Genomic DNA, 21569 nt, shown 5'->3' with positions numbered 1-21569 from the left:
ATGTTACAGATAACCTTTTGTGCATTTGCTAAAGGTAATTTTCTTTTTATTTATTTATGTATTTATTTAGTTAAAGATTTTATTTATTTATTTGACAGAGAGAGATGACAAGCAGGCAGAGAGGCAGGCAGAGAGAGAGGAGGAAGCAGGCTCCCTGCTGAGCAGAGAGCCCGATGTAGGGCTCGATCCCAGGACCCTGAGATCATGACCCGAGCCGAAGGCAGCGACTTAACTCACTGAGCCACCCAGGCGCCTCTCAGGGTAATTTTCTATCATCCCTGTAACTTTCCTAGAATTCTGTCATGGAATGTTCAGTGCTAGTAGGACCTTACAAATCAAGATGTCTACCCCTGTGTCATTAGAAAGGAAGGAAGCTAACACTCAGAGAGGCAAGGGCTAGTTAGAGTCAGCTAAAGCCAGAATCCTATCTCTGACTCCTGGTCTAGCTATTTCTCCAACATGTGAGATCCTCTTCATTTTTTCCAAAAGTTACCATGATAATAGTCACCTAAACATTTCAACTATAATAGTACAGTACCAATAGTAATTGGTATAACTAAATCTGAACTAATTTGCCAGACTCTGAGAAATGAAACATGGGTCTCAAATAGTATAAACAATGGTAAAGATAAGAAGATCAACCATTCTAGTTTACTGTTCCAAATGAACTCTTTATTTTAAATAAAATATTTAAATAAAATATTTTAAATAAAATAAAAATTTTATATAAAACTTTTATCATAGTTCATTTGCCATCCTATTTTAGTGCTTTGAGTGTTTTCTTAGTGGAAGTATTTTTCCATGTCTTCTCACAACTTTTTGAAAGTACTTCAGCCCAGCGAATGGCATCTTTCAAACATCTGTCCATGGAGAGAGCATCTACCTTATACCTACAGTGGAGAGCACTGTAGGTGATGCTGGAACCAAAAAAATGAAGAAAGATTGTGGTGCTCAAGCTGGATACTGGGCAAAGGGGCAAGCACTGATTATAGTATAGGGTACATGATAACAAATGGGGTATATGACGGTATGTCGAACGTACTCTAGGAGGGAAGGAGGAGTGATCAGTATGCCAGTCCTCAGTAGTATCCTTACTCCCAACTTAGCAAATAAAAAATAGAATAGCTTTAAGTCATCCAATAAATGGCAAAGGAGAACTTGAACCAAGGTCTCCTAGAATAGAATGAACAATTTTATTCAATTTTGATATAAGATGAACTTTTTCATCTTGAGAAAAGCCAGTGAAATGGGTTTGAGAGTTCTGAAGTGCACTACAATCTAACTGCTCTGTTTAGTAACTCTGTAACCTTGGGCAATTTATGTAACTTCCCTCAACTTACTTTTCTTACCTGGGGATAATAAATCTTATCTCATAATGTTATTGGGAGAAATAAATGAATAAATAAATATGTAAGGCAGCTAACTTAGTTGCTGGCACATGAAGGAGTCCATAGATTTGGACTTGATGGATGGGATTACCTTTTATTCACTTTCTGGGTCTACAGAAGCTGGTACAGGACCTGTCATGGACATGCTGGAATGAATATTTACCAAATAAATTCACTATTTAATAAATGTTCAATTTGAAACTATCCTTGGGCTATATTTATTACTATAAACCCATTTTTAGAAAGAAATCTTCATTTTATCCCCATAAATTGAACCCAGCTTTTAAGGACTAAGTATTGTTGTCACAGCAACACTTACTTTCTACTGTTGCTCCTTCATTTGGGTTTGAATATCCTTCTCCCTTCCGTTTGATTCTTCGGATAATGCCTCCATCTTCAAATAAATCCTCTCCTTTGAAATCAAGAAGCTCAATCTAGAAAGGAAAAAAAGGATCTGGCTGAGAAAAGACCAAACAGAGCCAACAGAACATACTTAAAGACAAGGGCAACCAATTCTCCTTTCATTTTACAAAATAAAACTCTTTTATATTTATCTATGCATCTCAGTTATTGGAAAAGTAGGGAAAAAGGAACACTGCACTTTCAATACCTGGAAAGAGCCTTCACGTAATGACAATGTCTAGGACTACATCCTGTGGGGCTGCAGTGCAAAGACAGACAGGAAATACTAGGAAAGCTGCCTTGTGGGCAAAAAGCCAGAACTACAAGGTGCTGGCCCAGAACTGTTTTGTCTGACTCTAAAGGCCACCACCTTTCCACCCCAGATTCATGGAATTCCCTTTTTCAATGTAAAAATAAATCTTATGAATCAGGCCTATGATCAACTAAAGGTGTTTTTTACCTAGTTATGATGTTTCAGGCATTTCCTCCCTTAATTTTTTAAATCAGATTTGGACAAATATATAAAAGTCAACACAGGGTAAATAAGATTATTACCACCTACCACTTCTAATGAAGGAGTGAGATCTGTGACAAAGAGTAAACCTGTATAATAGGAGAATACCTTACAATTTGGTTTGGGTACACTTCAACACTTACCTCCCCTTTTCCAACCTATCTTCTGGGCAATTTTAAGTAGGTTATACTCACGCCACTGACCAGAACCTTTATTTCTTAAAGCCCGGTGTCTTTTGTTTATTTGGATACGACCTTTCTGTGCCAGAAACACGTTTCTAAGAAAGCACTGGCACACACCCCTTGGGTTTGTGGGAAACAATTCAAGAAGCCAAGCTCCAAAATAAATAAGTTGGATCTGATTCTCAGTGGCAAGCCTAGCTACTTGTTCCACTGCCTGTTGCTTCAGAGCCAGCACTATAGTAGAACAGATGCTAACAAGGCAACATAGCACACGTACTTACCTCAAAAAAGAGAGTTGCATTCGAGGGAATTTTAGGAAGACTGCCAGCCGATCCATATGCATACTCTGGTTTGCAGAGTAAATGGCAGATCTCTCCTTTCTTCATGGTAGCCACCCCAATGTCCCATGCCTTGATAACTTGGCCTAAGAGAAAGAAAAATGTGGTTGAAAGCTACAGGCCCTATTTAAAAATATTTAACCATCAAAAACACAAGTTCAAACAAATTTTCTATTCTCCTTACATTACACACTCAGTAAATAGGGGCTATAAAAGAGCCTGGTTAACATTTACCCACTAAGAAATAAATTGTGATTTTTGAGGGTGATCAGAGTAGATTCCCTCCTGAGAAGAATGAAAGTAGGATCAATTTCTAAATTGCTCAAAGACTGTATCTTTGAAAAGAGGCAATAACATAATCTTTGAAATGTAGCTGGGTTGTAGTTGTTAATTTATAATTTCAACTATAATAAGGGCATTTTTCTAGGTATAGATAGAACAAAAATAGTTTGGAATAAAATGGAATTTGTCCTAAGGAAGTTTATAATTTAGTTGGATAAACAAAAACACCAAACAACTGGAGAAGTATAAATTGCATAAAAGGGCCCATGAAAGATGTCTTCTCAAAATTTAGAAAAAGAAAAAAAGAATTTAAAAAAATATATATATGATTATGTGTTCTTTTGTCAAATCACAAGAACTACTGAACTCAGAATTTCTTCTCTCCTTCCAGGAAACAGAAGTTGATTTTACTGCTCAACTGTAGAACTATATTAACTTATATAATTGGGTTTTTTATTTGTTTTATTTGAGAGAGAGAGAGAGCAAGCGAGCGAGTGAGCATGTGAGCACACAAGTAGGGAGAGTGGAAGGCAGAGGGAGAGGGAGAAGCAGGCTCCATCCCAGGTCCCTGAGATCATGACCTGAGCCAAAGGCAGACGTTTAACTGACTGAGCCACCTACATGCCCCTGGCTTATATAATTGTAATTATATCTTACAATAAGCAGTCTCAAATCCTTTGGGAAACAATAAAAAACATAGGTGAGTTAAAGGAATAAAATAGGAAAATAAGGTACAACGTCAATCAAAAACTTAAGGATAGCAAATTCAGGTAAACAATGAATCCCAGTGGAAGTAAATTTTGAAGAAAGCTATTATCCTGAAGTGAGAGTGGATGACAGGATATTAGAATAAGGGGAACTCTATACTTACGTAGGTAAGTAGAGATGGATTAAACATTCATGACTATGACTACAGCTTAAGTATTACAATCTTTCAAAAGATCAGACACTTATTTTAGTTAAAAATTTCTAAGTTATATATAACTATTATATCAAAGCACACACAAGAGAGAAAGATATAAAGTGAAAGGGTATCCATTCTTTCCATGTAAGAAGCCACTATTGTTCTTTTTATATCCTTCCGGTGTGTGCTGTCACTTCTCAAAAGATTTAAGAAACAAAATGACAGCAGACTATACATTCAGTTTGGCTTTTCATTTAATATACATCTTGGGGCACCTGTGTGGCTCAGTCAGTTGGGCAACTTACTCTTGGTTTTGGCTCAGGCCATGATCTCAGAGTTGTGAGATGGAGCCCTGAGCTGGGCTCCACTCTGGGTATGGAGCCTGCTTGGTATTCTCTCTGCCCCACCCCCTCAATAATATATATCTTGATCTTTCCCCATGTGTAGAAAGAAGTACATTTTAGAGGGTAAAAGTTCAGCCTGTTTTAACCTCAAACTATATGGATTCAAATACCAGGTCCGCCCCTTACAGGTGATGGGCAAATTATTTAACCACTGTGCCTCACTTTCTCATCTGCAAAAGGTAGATAATAATAGTGCCTTCCATATAGTTGTTGTAAGAATTACTAGATAAAAAGAACAGCAATCATACTGGGGAAGTCTGGCTCAGTCGGTAGAGCATGCAACTCTTGATCTTGGGGTTGTGAGTTCAAGCCTGTGCTTGGTGTAGAGCCTACTTATAAAAATAATAAATAGGGGCGCCTGGGTGGGTCAGTGGGTTAAAGCCTCTGCCTTCGGCTCAGGTCATGATCCCAGGGTCCTGGGATCGAGCCCCTGGGATGCTTCCTCCTCTCTCTCTCTCTCTGCATGCCTCTCTGCCTACTTGTGATCTCTGTCAAATAAATAAAATCTTTAAAAAATAATAATAATAATAAATAATAAAAGGACAGCCGCCATCAACATCATCATCATCATCATCATCATCAATACAAATAGATCTACCTCTTTCTAAATGGCAGGATAATGTTCCAGTCACTCTTGTATTGAGAAACATATTAACAACAATATTGTAAATAAGGATATCTGTCCATATAGGATTGTCAAGCTTGTGCAAGTAAATCTGGAGGGTAAATTCCTAGAAATGCAATGTTGATGTGCATTTTTTATTTGATAGACATATTGCCCAAATGCCCTTCCAAAATGGCTACATCAATTTATATGCTCATACACGGTTCTACTATGAAAACAGTCCAGAATCTTCAGACAAAATGTAAAGCCTGCCATTGATAGGTTGGCTTTCCTGTCACTGATTCTCCTCAAAGATTGCTAGGTTTTAGAGAGGGCTCTCAAGAACATTTTTTTTTCCCACTATTAACTAACTCTCATACTTTAAGACATACTCCTTCAGGGAATCTTCATATTGTGGGGGTTACTACCGTACATTTGTTCAAGACATTTAGCCAATTACCAAGGAACAAAGGTATAGCTATTAATACAAAGGTGGTCATTCCCTTTTTCCTTCTAAGGACCATGCAATGTAGTATGGCTAGTGGAAGAGAAAGACACATATTGTTTTTATTTTAAACAAAGAATAGTAAACACTAACACAGACTACAAACAAGGGGCTTTTGCTTTTGGGTGGGGATTAGAGCAATCAGCCAAAGTTTAATTCACAGATAAGGTCTACACTAGGCCTTAGAAGTCAGAAACATTAGCCTGTCAGTTAAATCCATAGGAGCCTCAAGCTAAAAAAAAAAAAAAAAAAAATCATACCCATGCCTTTGCTTTTTTTCTCATTTGGGAACATAAAGCTTCTCTTACAGTGAGCTCCGATTACTGAATGAAACACACTGAGGAAAAAGCCACACGGGTATGAACAGAGGTCTGTATTTCTAAAATTGCCAATCCAGGGACTCTTCTTAAAAAGTATTCCCCTCCCTCCCGCAAAAAACTATTTCCTTTTGGACTCCTGGGTGGCTCAGTCAGTTAAGCGTCTGCCTTTGGCTTAGGTCATGATCCCAGGGTCCTGGGATTGAGTCCTGCATCAGGCGCCCTGCTCCACAGGGAGTCTGCTTCTCCCTCTGCCCCTCCTCCCACTCATTTTCTCAATCTGTCTCTCAAATAATAAATAAAATCTTTTCTATTTATTATTTGCCAGAGGGAGACACAGTGAGATAGGGAACACAAGCAGGGAGAGTGGGAGAGGGAGAAGCAGGCCTCCTGCTGAGCAGGGAGCCCAATGTGGGGCACGGTCCCAGGACTCTGGGATCATGACCCAAGCTGGAGGCAGACAATAACTGAGCCACCCAGGGGCCCTGCTAAATAAATAAAATCTTAAAAAAAAACCAAAAAAAAAAAAACCCAACAACAACCAGGAGCGCCTGGGTGGCTCAGTGGGTTAAGCCTCTGCCTTCGGCTCAGGTCATAATCTCAAGGTCCTGGAATAGAGCCCCACATCTGGTTCTCTGCTCAGCAGGGAGCCTGCAGTCTGCATCCCACCCTTCTCTGCCTACTTGTGATCTTTCTCTCTGTCAAATAAATAAATAAAATCTTTTAAAAAAAAACCAACAACAACCCATAGTATTTCCCCTTGTGATAAGTACCAAATATTGTATTGAAATACTGAATCACTAAATTGTATATCTGAAACTAATATCACACTATGTTAACTAAATTAGAATTCAAATAAAAACTTTTAAAAAAGAAATGTACTTCCCCTGATTAAAAAAAGGTATTCTACTTATCATAGAATACCTGGAAAGTATAGAGGAGCATAGAAAATAAAATTTAAAACCTCTGAAATCCCAGTATTTGGGGTAAACTGTCAATTTCCTGGTTCATTTTCTTCCAAATTATAAATGTACACTTTGTTTGCATTTAAAATTTTTACATATTCATTCTTAAAATTCTGGTTATAGTTTATTTGGTTTTGTGATTTACTCTTTACATTTCATATTGTATGAGCATTTTTCTTATTAAAAGATAGTATCTGAAAAATGACTTTTAATAACTATATACTATTTCACCTTTTGATTATGATTTCATCACCTCCATCAATAAACAGGTTCTTTTTTCTTATTTTAAATTTTATTTTTTATTTTTAATTTTTCATTTTTTTTAAGGTTTTTGTTTTTATTTATTTGACAGAGATCACAAGTAGGCAGAGAGGCAGGCAGAGAGAAAGGTGGGGGAGGCAGGCTCTCTGCTGAGCAGAGAGCCCAATGCGGGGCTCAATCCCAGGACCCTGGAATCATGACCTGAGCCAAAGGCAGGGGCTTAACCCACTGAGCCACCCAGGCGCCTCTATCATTTTAAATTTCAATGAACAATTCTGCACCTAAGTCTTAATGTAGCTTTTTTTTGTTTTGTTTTTTGCATAGTAAAGGCCTGTTACCTGAAAATCGGAACTATAGTTGGTTGGTTAATTTAAAATGTTGCTTTGAGTGAGGAATCAAAAAAAGAACATATACATGTCTCAAACATTTATTTTAAATTAAAACATATCAAAGTATGTTAATTCACTAATCTTTGTAACAAAGTCACCTCCTTGTCTGTAGGTATGGCTTTGGTGATAAAACGTTTCACATCATCTTTACTGTATACATCATAATTATGATATATCATTTCAATTTATAATGTGGGTTTCTTTAAAGTGGACTGAGAACCAGAAGATACTTGTAAAGCAATCAGTAAAATTCTGGTAAAAATGTGGTCTAAATGGCCTACTTGTTTTTGCCTTTTATCCACCTCTAATTCAATAGCAATTTAAAAAATGCTTTCAGCGGGGCTCCTGGGTGGCTCAGTGGGATAAGGCCTCTGCCTTCGGCTCAGGTCATGATCCCAGGGTCCTGGGATCGAGCCCCACATCGGGCTCTCTGGTCAGCAGGGAGCCTGCTTCCACCTCTCTCTCTCTCTGCCTACTTGTGATTTCTGTCTGTCAAATAAATAATAAATAAAAATCTAAAAAAAAAAAAATGCTTTTAGCAATTCATCTTAGTAAGTCTTTCCAAAAATGTTCAAGTTTTCATTGAAATAATCCTTTCTTTCTACACGAATTGTTTTATGTAAAACATGAAGTATTTTATATATGATCTAATTAAATTCTATAATTACAAAAAGCACAATAGAGATAAACATATTTCAACTGATTCTTACTAAGAGGAAGAAAAATCAGCCCCTAACATCTGGAAACTGCTTGACACTGACAGCTAGGCCTTAATGATGTCTGAAGCAGGCTGGGGGGAAGCTAGGCCATGCTATTTTCCTGTTGGACATAAACAATCTCACAAAACATCAACATCAGACAAGGTCACTCCGAGACCATGAAAAAGTGAGACAAAACAAAAACACTTCAAAATTTTGTCTGGACAAAAAATAAGGTCATTTTGCAACCTACCAAATACCAAACATCCCCCTCTCCTGGCTGACAGGGGTGACTGCTGCTTCTCCAGCAGGTGTAGCTTTTAGTCTCTGTCTATTCAGCCTTCCCCCTAGATAAGACTTACTAAGATACCCAAAGACTCAGCCCACATCCTAACAATATCCCATCCAGAGCAAAGACCCTCTTCCTTAAACCCTTCCCCAAATCACCTAATACAAGCTCAAATTCCATAATAAATCCTTTTGAACACTCCTACTAAAATACCCCACAATTTCCCATATGCATTTTCCCTCCCTACAATGAGTAATAAACCCAACTTGTTCTATAACCTCTGTGTCCCCAGTGGTCTGTGGCTGGAGGGCATTGACAAGGCCCACTTGAACTGGCTGAAGCAGAGTGTAGAACCATACCACAGAGTAAGAACACAGCAGTACTATTCAACATATTTGCAAACAGAATGGAGAGCATAGTCTGGAGTTTGTTAAGCAAGCTTCTACCATACTTTCTTCTCAGGTTGAATTCTTAGAAGCAGAATTAAACATTTGTAAGATTTTTAATCTTTAGGCTCTTTTGAGCTTTAGGATCATAATAATAGGTATAATACACCAAGAATATGGATTTTGTTCTAACACTTGACCCGACTTCCATTAGCTCAAACAATTTATCAATTTCAGGAGTCCTATTTCTGACACTATCTGAAGTAAAAATACAAATTTAAACAAATGTATAATGTAGTTATCCTTAAGTTCAAATGCTTTCCATATATACCTAACTGTAGGCAACTGGAAAAGTTTAAAAGTATATAAACAGCCCAGTATAAAAGCAATGAACTGTACTTTTTTCTTCCTTCTGCAAAGGAATACATTTTAAAATACAAAATTTGGGGGCACCTGGATGGCTCAAGTAAGTTAAGTGTCCGACTCATGGTTTCGGCTCATGTCATGATCTCAGGGTTGTGAGACTGAGCCCCTTGTCAGGCTTCATCAGGCTCTGTGCTAGGGGTGCAGCCAGCTTTGGATTCTTGCTCTCTCTCTCTCTCTCTCTGATCCCCCACTCCCCTCTCTAAAAACAAACAAACAAGAAAACTCATAAAATTGGGGCACCTGGGTGACTCAGCTGGTTAAGTGTCTGCCTTCAGCTCAGGTCATGATACCAGGGTCCTGGGATCAAGCCCCACATCAGGTTCCCTGCTCATTGGGAAGCCTGCTTCTCCAACTCCCTGCCACAACCCCTGCTTGTGCTCTCTGTCAAATAAATAAAATCTTAAAAAAAAAAAAAAGCCCATAAAATTTTATAGGTTCAATGTAGGTTCATCAATTTCAGTAAGTGTACTGCTCTGGTGGGGTATGCTGTTAAGGAGGGGAGGGGATGCTGTGCATGTGTGAGCATGGGGCATGTATCAGAACTCTGTAACTTCTGCTCAATTTTACTATGAACCTAAGAGTGCTCTAAGACTAAAGTCTATTAAAAATCATATTAATACATTTTAATGGAAGCAACCCAAGTGTCCATCAATAGATGAATGGATAAACATGTAGATAAAGATAGATCTATACACATATACATGATGGAATATTACTCAGCCATAAAAAAGAATGAAATCTTCCCATTTGCAACAATATGGATGGGTCTAGACGGTATAATGCTAAGGGAAATAAATGTCAGCGGGGCACTGGGGTGGCTCAATCTAAGTGTCTATCTCTTGATTTTGGCTCAGGTCATAATCTTAGGGTTGTGGGATCAAGCCCTATGTTGGGCTCTGCACTGGGTGTGGAGCTGGCTTAAGATTCTCTCTCTCCCTGTCCCATCCCCGTTTCTCCCCCTCTGTAAAAAAAGAAATAAATCACTGGGCGCCTGGGTGGCTCAGTGGGTTAAAGCCTCTGCCTTTGGCTCAGGTCATGATCTCGGGATCCTGGGATTGAGCCCCGCATTGGGCTCTCTGCTCAGCAGGGAGCCTGCTTCCTCCTCCTCTCTCTCTCTGCCTGCCTCTCTGCCTACTTGTGATCACTATCTGTCAAATAAATAAATAAAATCTTTAAGAAAAAAAAAAGAAAAAAGAAATCAGTCAGAGAAAGAAAAATACTGTATGATTTCAGTCATATGTGAAATTTAAGAAATAAAACAAATGAACAAAGAAAAAAGACAGACAAACAAACAGACAAACAAAAACCAGAATCTTGAATGTAGAGAAATGGTAGTTACCAGAAGGAAGGTGGTTGGGGGTATGGGTAAAATAGGTGAAGGAGATTAAAGAGTACACTTATGACAAGCTCTGAAGGCACAGAATTGTTAAATCACTATATTGTAACCTGACACCAATGTAACACTGTATGTTAATTATACTGGAATTTAAATAAACAGATTTATAAAATAAAGAAAAAATTTAAAAATCATATAATACATTTAAAAATGTAACATTTTAATTTAATCATGGAATACTTTCATCCACAATAAAAACTATAGTGACCACTTTAGAACATTCTAACATTTTTCTTTATTTATTTAAAACATTTTTAAGGGGCGCCTGGGTGGCTCAGTGGGTTAAAGCCTCTGCCTTCAGCTTGGGTCATGATCCCAGGGTCCTGGGATCAAGCCCCACATTGGGCTCTCTGCTCAGCAGGGAGCTTGCTTCCTCCTCTCTCTGTCTCTGCCTGCCTCTCTGCCTACTTGTGATCTCTGTCAAATAAATAAAATCTTAAAAAAAAATTTTTTTTTAATTGTGGTAAAGCACATGCAAAATTTCCATCACATACACATACAAATTTACCATCACAACCCTTTTTAAGTGTGCAGGTCAGTACTGTTAAGTATATTCACTGTTGTACAACCAGTCTCTACAACTTTGTCATCTTGCAATGTTAAAACTCTACCCATTAAACAACTCCCCATTTCCCTTTAGTATTAGCTATTAGTCTTTCAACATAGACTTTCTCCCTCTTACTCTAATATACTAATGACTGACAAAATTAACAGTTGGTTTTACTAGTGATCATGGATCATCACACAGCAGAGAAGACTATATTAATGTTATAGGCAGACTGCTGATATTACTTCATTATAATTTAATCTCAATAGTAAGAGAGAAGTATAGGTATGTGAAGAATCCAAAATGATTGGTTTCTTTGTTTCTCTTCTCAGATCTGGGGGAAGAATATAACAGGAGTTTTCACTTCATAATTCCCAGCCATGTTTGTTACATACCAAGAACATCAAAAATAACTTCACTGAAGCAGCTTGCCATAAGAAATCACTAGATCTAGATAAGGGTAGGTGGGGATGGGCAAAACCTAAGCATCCCTGGATTTACTTCAAAGAACTGAAAGATATAATTCTTTCATTTCCCAAATCGATCCCTTCCCAATTTTAGTGAAAATATACTTGTTGGAGGGAGGGAGGGGGAAAAACCAGAACTTCTACTATGGAAGTATATTGGAAAATGTTGAGTCCTTATTTCAACTTCTTTTAAAATGAGTTATGAACACAGTTCTAGGAATTCAGAACATGTAAGATTTAGTTAAGAAAACCCAATATGCAGAAAGCTTGGGTGGCTCAGTCAGTTAAGTGTCTGCCCTTGGCTCAGGTCATGATCCCTGGGTTCTGGGATTGGGCCCTACGCCGGGGGCTCTTTGCTCAGCAGTGAGCCTGCTTCTCCCTCTCCCTGCCGTTCCCCCTGCTTGTACTCTCTGTCAAGTAAATAAATAAAATCTTTTAAAAAAAAGGAAAAAAGAAAAGAAAGAAAACCCAATGAGGGAAACCACCATCTCTTCATTCTAATTTGCGTAACATATTTTGAAGTAGTAATAATCAGTTGTCTTAGATTGATTCAGTTTTTGTCTTTCCAGACTTCCTGGGGCTAAAAGAGATGGATAAGCATTATTTCACAAAGTCTGTATGCAGGCAGAGCAAACAGAGTTAGGACCCAAACTGCTGTAGCATAGTTACTGCCATTCCACTAGGAAGCCAATAATCCTAACACTGTAACAACAGTAACAAACATGTGAGTGCTTACTATGTGCTAAACAATGGTGTGCAATGTCTTACTTACTCTTCAGTGTATAACAGTATATATTATCATTATCATGACTTTACAAATGGAGAAGTGAGGCACAGGGTTTAAAAGATGGCACAGGAAGAGCAATAGACACAGACACCCAACCTGTAGGTAAAGCTCAAATATATGTGGATGTATAAATGTACATAAATGGTATGTGTATTTTTATGGCAATTTTTTACAGACAAGCACTCATAATTCTTTTTTAAAAATTATTATTTTTAAATTTATTTATTTGACAGAGAGACTCAGAGAGAGAGAGAGAGAGGGAACATAAGCAGGGGACATGGGAGAAGGAGAGGCAGGCTTCCCACAGAGCAGGGAGCCTGATGTGGGCCTCGATCCCAGGACCCTGGGATCTTGACCTGGGCCGAAGGCAGATGCTTAACGACTGAGCCACCCAGGCACCCCATAATTCTATTTTAAATACTGAAATCACAACAGAATCTCCAAATCAGTGTGACTTTCCACTGAAATATTTCTATTTATTCCCTTGGGAGAGGTGAATTTTAAGGAATCAAGAGAGCTCAATATAGAGTATTTATGCTACTGTCCATTTATGTTATTTTTCTTCATTTTGGTCAAGCAGCTACTGCCATAACATATAGGTATAAAAGTATAAACTGTCTAACCAATGTTTTCTTGCTTTACAGTCAACTGAACACATTCTGCTACAGAAGATTTACCAGAAGTATATTGCTCTTTTCTCATATTTCTAATTATCATCTAACAGAGGCCTCTAAAGTTTCTGCCATTGTTTTGGTTTTTAGTCTTTTACACCGTTTTTTTTTACACAGTACCTCGCCATACTCTTTACAGAAGGTCCAAGAATGAAATCATAGCCAGGATTAATCTTCAAGCTTTTCCACAGAGGTCTCCTTTTTAGAGGAAGAGGGAAGGTTAGGTAGCTTACTCGTGTTGAAATGACACAGGAAAGGGGCGCCTGAATTTAGTGGGTTAAGCCTCTACCTTCGGCTCAGGTCATGATCTCAGGGTCCTGGAATTGAGCCCCGCATTGGGCTCACTGCTCAGCAGGGAGTCTGCTTCCCCCCTCCCTCTGTCTGCCCTCTCTGCCTACTTATGATCTTTCTCTCTGTCAAAAAAAAAAAAAAAAAAAAAAGTCCGTTAAAAAAAAAAAATGACACAGAAAGAGTGACAACAGGAGCCCTGGCTTCTGAACACCCAGGTGGATGCTCCTCTCCCCATGAAACCAGTGTCTCTAGAGAGGCGTGCCGTAAGTACCAAGTTAACTGGAAGTCGACTATTTTATCTCAGCTCCAAATTCTAGGAAACATAAAAGACTCATTCATCATAGGGTAGTTTATCAAGAAAATGTGGGTAGAGAAGATAGTAGCGTAAGTTCCTAGCAATTTTTTTTTTCTTAGCAATTCTTAAGTCTACTTGCAAAGATAGCTGCTGAGAGAAGGTATGTTATCTTAACTCCATCAACTTCTTCAAGATGGAAATTCAAAGGGTAGAGTAAGAATTTGGGGGACAGGGCAGTGGGAAGAAAGATGCTAAAATGTCTGATGAGGCCATTTACTCTGAGGTCATCTCAATTAAATACGATGGCACAGTCATGCTGGTGGCCCTGAAAGTTCACATCCCTAAATCAACAAAAAAAGAGACAAATTCTAATTTAACTGTCAATCATTATCTGCTTTATCAAGAAAGGGAATGTGTATTTCATTTTGACTGGTATCATACTGAAACACAAGATTAATCTCACATTTTCACATGACCACTAACTCACTCAAGACCCAAAGGAGAAGGGAGCAGTGGCCTAGCCAACACCAGGGCTTGGAGAGAATACCATTGGACAGGAAGCAGAAGTCACCATGACCTATGCCTATGAGTACCAGGGAAGGGAGAGTGTAAGAGGGGCAGAAAGTTTAACTCCAGGGGTGCCTGGGTGGCTCAGTGGGTTGAGCCTCCACCTTTGGCTAGGGTCGTGATCTCAGAGTCCTAGGATCGGGCACCACATCGGGCTCTCTGCTTGGCAGGGAGCCTGCTTCCCCCCACTCCCGCCTGCCTCTCTGCCTGCTTATGCTCTCTGTCAAATAAATGAATAAAATCTTTAAAAAAAAAAAAAAAAAGAGTTTACTCCATAGTTCCTGTTTGCTGTTTCCTTTCTCAGATCCATGCTTAATTAACAATTCATCTAAAATGGTACAATCAGAAGAAGAAGAGCACCCAGGTGGCTCAGTGGGTTAAAGCCTCTGCCTGCAGCTCAGGTCATGATCCCAGGGTCCTGGGATGGAGCCCAGCATCTGGTTCTCTGCTCAGCAGGGAGCCTGCTTCCCTTCTCTCTCTGCGTGCCTCTCTGCCTACTTGTGATCTCTGTCAAATAAATAAATAAAAAATCTTTAAAAAAAGAAGAAAGGGATGATAATCAACACAGAGCCACAGTGGTAGATAGGGGGATTACTCCTTTTCTCTCACACTTAATCTGGAAACCAACTAGAAGTCCGTTATATCTGTAACAGATAAGAATAAAAAAACATTGGTAATTCAGCCACTAACTTTCAACAAGCCACATGGCCCATAAAGTTCAATTTGATGTATGGGCTACTATTCTCCTTACGAGACTAAAAAACAAAACAAAACAAAACAAACAAACAAACAATTGAAATTAACTGAAGATATTTAAAAGCATTTGAAAATAATTAGTATAAACCACATTTAAGACCCGAAAATAGTGGTTCTCAACATTTTTTCCTCAGGACCCTCTTTAAATCTTGAAAATTGAGGACATGAAGGAACTTCTAATTATTTATTGATATTTACCGCACTGAAATTTAAAGAAAATAATTATTTACCAACTCACTGAAAAATAGTAGTAACCTCATTATATGTTAACACAAGTAATTTTTATGAAAAGTAACTATATTTTTAAAAAATTATTAGTGAGGATGGCATTGTTTTTACAAATTTATAAGTGTAAAATGTGTCTACCTTAATAAAAGACAACCAGATTCTCATACCCACTTTTTTTTTTTTTTAAAATTTTATTTATTTATTTGACAGACAGAGATCACAAGTAGGCAGAGAGAGAGGAAGGGAAGCAGGCTCCCTGCTGAGCAGAGAGCCCAATGTGGGGCTTGATCCCAGGACCCTGGGATCATGACCTGAGCTGAAGGCAGAGGCTTTAACCCACTGAGACACCCAGGCGCCCCTCTCATACCTACTTTTGCATTCACCTGTTGCAATTCTGGTTTAAGTGTATGGAAGAAATCCAAACCCCAAAAGATAAATAGTTGGAAAAGGTAAGAGTACTTTATTTTTTTTTTTTTAAGATTTTATTTATTTATTTGACAGAGAGAAATCACAAGTAGATGGAGAGGCAGGCAGAGAGAGAGAGAGAGGGAAGCAGGCTCCCCGCTGAGCAGAGAGCCCGATGCGGGACTCGATCCCAGGACCCTGAGATCATGACCTGAGCCGAAGGCAGCGGCTTAACCCACTGAGCCACCCAGGCGCCCCAGTAAGAGTACTTTAATAGCCTTTCAAGGTAATTATGAATATAACCATCTGATATGACATCAAAGCTGGACTAGTGGTAGTTTCATAACGGTGAGCTGTAGTATGGAATGTGAAAGCATATCAATGAACTTTTCATATCATATTACATTAAAATCCACTGGTCTGGCTTGCACAATGAATGAATGGATCTTTTAGTCAGGCATGATCTTGTAACATCTAGTACTGGGAAAATATTGGTTCACTGAGTTACGCAGATCTTCCAAATGTTAGCACATTTCCTTATATAATGTTTTTAAAATCTCATTCGTTAAAACCCACTGATCTCATCAGAACTCTTAAGTTTTGGAAAGCTGCCAAGGTCAGAGTGGCAGATACACATTTCCCAAAACCGTATTTTTTATTTGAAAACTCAATAGTTTTCGATAGGCTTACTTCATTCATTTTTAAGAAAGTATCTCCCAAATACTAAATAATCAAGTCTAAATAACAAGTTTGCCCTTTCAAATAAAAATGGTGCTTTCTGAAAAAATGTACTCAAGTTAAGTGCACAAGTGCTTCTCCATGAGATAACCACTACACTTGGATCTGCAGGAGCACTCAATGTGTGCTTCCTATCTGTTACAAAGCAGCGAAACAATGTGAAACTCAAGGATTAGGATTTAATAAAATTAGTATTTCTTACACTTCATCAAGCACATTAAGTGAAACTGGCTTCCCTTTTTTTTCTTATTTACACAGTGAATGAGGGCAGCGAGGCATAAATGATTACTGGCAGAGCTCGGTGTTGCGCCTAGACCTGTGCCGGGGCCCTGGCCGCCTCTACCACTGCAGCTTGTGTGTCTTCCGTGCAAGTGTCAATACAGCAAAAAGATAAACAACATCTTAGTAGTATTAAGAAAACAATTTTGACATTATGGACCCTCTAAAAATCCACTAGCTCCTAGACAGAATTGACTAGCTCCTCTATGTTATAAATGGCAATAAATCCAAGCAAAACACAACTCAAAAATACCCTCTTACCTTTGCCAAGACTAAAGACAAATGGTTCATTTCTATCATGACTGGAATCAAACTTCTTTCCATTTGACAACTTCCCTTTGTAATGGACATAAACTTTGTCTCCAATCATTGGTGTTTCCTCACTATTTCCCACTCTTTTGACAATCTAAAAAAGACAAACATTAAGAAAAAGGAGCTGATTTCATTATAATTGGAGAATAGAAATATCACACAATCCATTCCACATTACCCAGGCAGGTTTACAGACAATTATGCCCTTTCTAAAGGCTTCCCTCCCAGTTCTCTCAATAACCCCCACTGTTAGAAAACTGTCCTGTACTACTCTCAATCTTTATTGCTATATTTAATTATTCCCTCAAAATAACATAATAATATAACCAACAGATCCTGCTTCATGCTAAAGTCTCTCAAAACACAGAGCTAGTTCATACACAAATTAAATGAAATCAAAAAGATTAGTGGACTTTCAAAACCATTCAAAAAGAAGTCCAAAGCAAAATTATAACAGTGAGATTTTATTTACTTCCCTCCTTTGCTAAAAACATTACCTTTTGACTAGATTCCACTAGTTTGGTTTAATTTCAAAAAGCTCAATTTCCTGATAGAACAGGTTATACTTCCTCTTTTGTAAGGACTATTTAACGTGCAAAAAAAACAGTATCACTGCATAGTTTGATATGATACTGAACAACCTGTTTTCTAGTAAAACAAATGCCAAAAAAGCTCCAGGCTGAAAAACAGTTAGCTGTCATAAAATTCAGTGTATTTATTTTGTTCTTGGCAGAGCAGACCACTAATGCAGTTGGTCAGTTCTGGGAAAAGAAAAGAAAATCCAAGAATGTGGTGGTATAATTCATTCCATCAATCACCTATGCTAAATTAATCATTTTTTTAGGTAACAGGCGTTGGTAGCTCATGTCCAAGAAATGTCATTTTAGGGGAAGAGTCTGAATTTTTATAAAAGAATTCAATTATCCACTCCGAAATTCCTTAAGATGTGTCCTCCCAGGCCCACTCTCAGAATACCACATAAACGCTGTAAATTTATATTCTACAACTTTCTTAGTTCAAAAGTCCAGACATTCTTTAAAGGAAAAGAATCATGACCGCAACTCCACCAAACACCTGTTAGAATGGATCGATGAGTTCAGGCAAGTGGAAGGATACAAAATCAACACACAGAAATCAGTTGTGTTTCTATACACTCCTAGCAAGGAAAGAACTGAAAAAGAAATGAAACAAGCACAGAAATGCAAATCAAACCTGCAGGATACCACCTCACCTGTTCGAATGGCTATGATCAAAAAGACAAGTAATAATAAGTGTTGGCAAGGTTGTGGAGAAAAGGGAACAGTCATGTACTGTTGGTGGGAATGTAAACCGGTGTAGCCACTGTGTAAAACAGTGAGCAGATTCCTCAAAAAATTAAAAACAGAACTACCATATAATCCAGCAATTCCACTTCTGAGTATTTTTTTGAGGGAAAGGAAAACACTAGATCAAAAAGATATATGTACCTCCATGTTCAGTGCAGCATTATTCACAATGCCTAAGCTACGTAAACAACTTAAATGTCCACAGATAGATGAATGGATAAAGAAAATGGGGTATATACATACACAGTGAAATGTTAATTTAGTGATAAAAAAGAATAAAATCTTGCCATCTGTGACAACAGGGATGGACTTGAGAGCATTAGGCTAAGTAATAGAGAAAGACAAATCCTGTAGGATCTCACTAATATATGGAATCTAAAAAAGCTGATCTCACAAAACCAGAGAGTAGAATATTAGTTGCTAGGGGCTCTAGATTGGGAGAAATGGGAAGATGTGAAGAGTTACCTTAAGGAGATACTTTAAGGATAAAATCTAGTCTAGATTCATTTTAAAAATGTAAGCTCCACAATGTAATTTTATCCTCCTGAGCTAGTCACTGATTTCCCAGATGTGCCTTGGTCTTTAAAAAAAAACAAACAAAATAAAACATACACATACTGAAAATGTATATATGTATGCATATGTGCATGTCTGTATAACATGTATATATGTATATATAATATATATTTATATGTATCTATATAATATAATCTCCATATATATGGAGATTACTACAGATGAGTCACTGTGCCAAATGCTTTATATAATCCCAATAAGTGTACAAAGTAGATAGTAGTGTTCCAATATTACAAATGAGGAAATTTCAACACACAGAGGTTAACTAAATTGCCCTAGGTCACACAGTTAGTAGACCTATTTAATCTTAACCAAAAGCCCCACAGTGAAACCCAAGGCTGTAGATAGGAATAAATGATATGATTTAAAGGGCTTAAAATCTCAAAATATTTCTTAAAAGCCTAAAAATCTTAGCAGATTTACTCCCTGGAACAAAGCAGGGCTGAAGGCAGACTGGGGACTATGTTCTTTGTATGGGTACACTGAAAAATGAAAGAGAAGGACTCTCATAGAGCAGGCAGATGCTGAGGACAGCCTGCAAAATACCTACTGTCTCCAGAAGTATCCTGGAGTTTGGGAAAAGTGATTCATATAGTTATGGGTTGAGAGGCCCTCTGAAAGAGAGCAGAATATAAATACAGGGCATAAAGTCCCTCATTCTAGAGTTGAAACACTCTGAAATTTACCTTGGCATATAGCAAGCTAACAGTAAAACACGTATATTTAGAAGATCCAGGCACAGAAAAAAAGCTTTCATATAAGCGAGATTAGACAAAACAAACTAAGAAATTCTCATTTGCTGCTGCTGACACAAGGAGATATTAAAACTCAGCTTAGTGGTAATATTAGAGTTCAGCAAGAAAAAAATTATACAAAACTTGCATGAGTAACAACAGTGTAGGAGAAATAATGACTTAATACGACTAAAATCATTTAATCTCTCTCAGCTCCGCTTTATTTACTTACATGGAATACCAATATACACCTTCCATAAATGGAAGGGTCAAGATGTGCTCATTGTCTCACAAGACTATTATGAGACACAAAAACACACATGTAGAAATGGTTAATTACAGAGTAAAAAATATACAGTGTGTTTTAATGAGGAAAGCTAATTCAAAAGATATATTCTCTGATGAAACCTCAAAAAATATCTTCACTGTACAAAACAATAATCTGTATGTAAAAACAAACCCTTTGAACTCTGCAAGTCAGCTTTTCATTCTCCTCTAATACGTCTCAAACTGAATTGTCACCAGCTAGCTTTAATACACTTGAATACTACGTTAAAATAATAACCTTTGTGTACACTCTTGAGAACTGGGAGACACAGACTTTTAGAGTCACACAGAACTTGGATCTGGATCCCAGACCTGCCTTTATTTACCCAGCTAGGCCTCAGTTTCACCATCTATAATCTGGGATAAAAAATAAACCTTGGGGGTGCCTGGGTTGCTCAGTGGGTTAAAGCCTCTGCCTTCAGCTCTGGTCATGATCCCAGGGTCCTGGGATCGAGCCCGCATCGGGCTCTCTGCTCAGCAGGGAGCCTGCTTCCTCCTCTCTCTGACTGCCTCTCTGCCTACTTATAATCTCTGTCTGTCAAATAAATAAATAAAATCTTTTTAAATAAATAAATAAATAAAAATAAACCTCGGGTCATGCAGATGAACTTGACTGCAGTGTTTAACACTTAGTAAATCCCAATAAACATTAGTCACCTCTACCTCCAGCCAAAAGAAACAAAGGTTTTTATATGTAATCCTTCCAGATAGCAAATTTCCCTGCATGTCATTCATCCTTGTAACCTCACCTTCAATACTCCTCTATCTTTTTTAGAGGTGATATCCTCTCCACGTTCAGCCACAGCTGCTGCTGGGTTTTCTCCATTGTTCTTGGCACCCTCATCAGTAGTCATGGTCTTTTATAAGTAAGAAAACCTGCTGAGAAGAAACATATTTTAGCTAGGTAAAATATCATTGCTTTAAGCATCTGAAAATGTCCCTAGGACCAGGCCTTCCCCGATTTAAGATTTACACAGGGCCAATAAGGTTAAACACTGAACATGAAAACAAAAACATCTGCCATGAGCATGTACTGATGTCAAGAGGCATGTACATAAAATATCATTCAACTCTTCAATTTCCCTTCCAGCACTGGTGTCAAATTAGAGAGCAGTACAGGTCAGGTTTGGTAGTCATTATATTCCTTAAGGTGATTACACACCCACAGGCAGTACTTTCAGAACTTTGAAAATGTCTTTTTTCCTATAGTGATATCCTTGACAGAGAATTAAGAACCCATTAGATGATCTGATTTTAAAAATGACAATATACAGGGGTGCCTGGATGGCTCAGTAATTAAACTTCCGACTCTTGATTTCAGCTCCGGTTGTGATCTCATGGCTCCTGGGATGGAGCAGCAAGCTGGGCTCTGCACTCAGATGGAAATCTCCTTGACAATCCTCTACCCCTGCTCCTCCCGCCACCCATGCACACTCACCCTATTGCGTGCCCTCTCTCTAAAATAAATAAATAAAACTTTTTTTGTTTTAAATGGCAAAATGTCATAGTGGTAAACAGAACATATGTTAGAAGCTGAGGGACCCCAGTCCATGTCTCAGCTCCAGCAGTATCTGTCTGACACCGGCAAACTTAATCTGGCTGAGCCTCAATTTC

At 38.1% G+C, this 21569-nt stretch overlaps 1 protein-coding gene across 8 annotated transcripts in view; it reads right to left on the bottom strand.

The window, feature by feature from the left end:
* The window catches only part of FKBP5 (FKBP prolyl isomerase 5), a 114917-nt gene that overhangs the window by 34563 nt on the left and 58785 nt on the right, over positions 1-21569 (bottom strand). For 6 of the 8 annotated variants that reach the window (XM_032340518.1, XM_032340517.1, XM_032340513.1 and 3 more), the window contains 4 exons: positions 20705-20831; positions 16943-17087; positions 2768-2910; positions 1708-1822 (listed from right to left, as the gene is read on the bottom strand). In XM_032340518.1, coding sequence (XP_032196409.1) covers positions 1708-1822; positions 2768-2910; positions 16943-17087; positions 20705-20809 — 508 coding nt within the window. In that variant the 5' untranslated portion in view covers positions 20810-20831. Of the gene's footprint in view, positions 1-1707; positions 1823-2767; positions 2911-16942; positions 17088-20704; positions 20835-21569 lie in introns of all 8 variants that reach the window. The other 2 variants (XM_032340514.1, XM_032340512.1) reach the window with 1 other exon arrangement.

Source organism: Mustela erminea, chromosome 4, assembly GCF_009829155.1.
Source record: "Mustela erminea isolate mMusErm1 chromosome 4, mMusErm1.Pri, whole genome shotgun sequence".
NCBI classification, from domain to species: domain Eukaryota; kingdom Metazoa; phylum Chordata; class Mammalia; order Carnivora; family Mustelidae; genus Mustela; species Mustela erminea.
The sequence above is the reverse complement of the archived record's forward strand: the minus strand, read 5'-3'. Positions and strand labels throughout refer to the sequence as shown.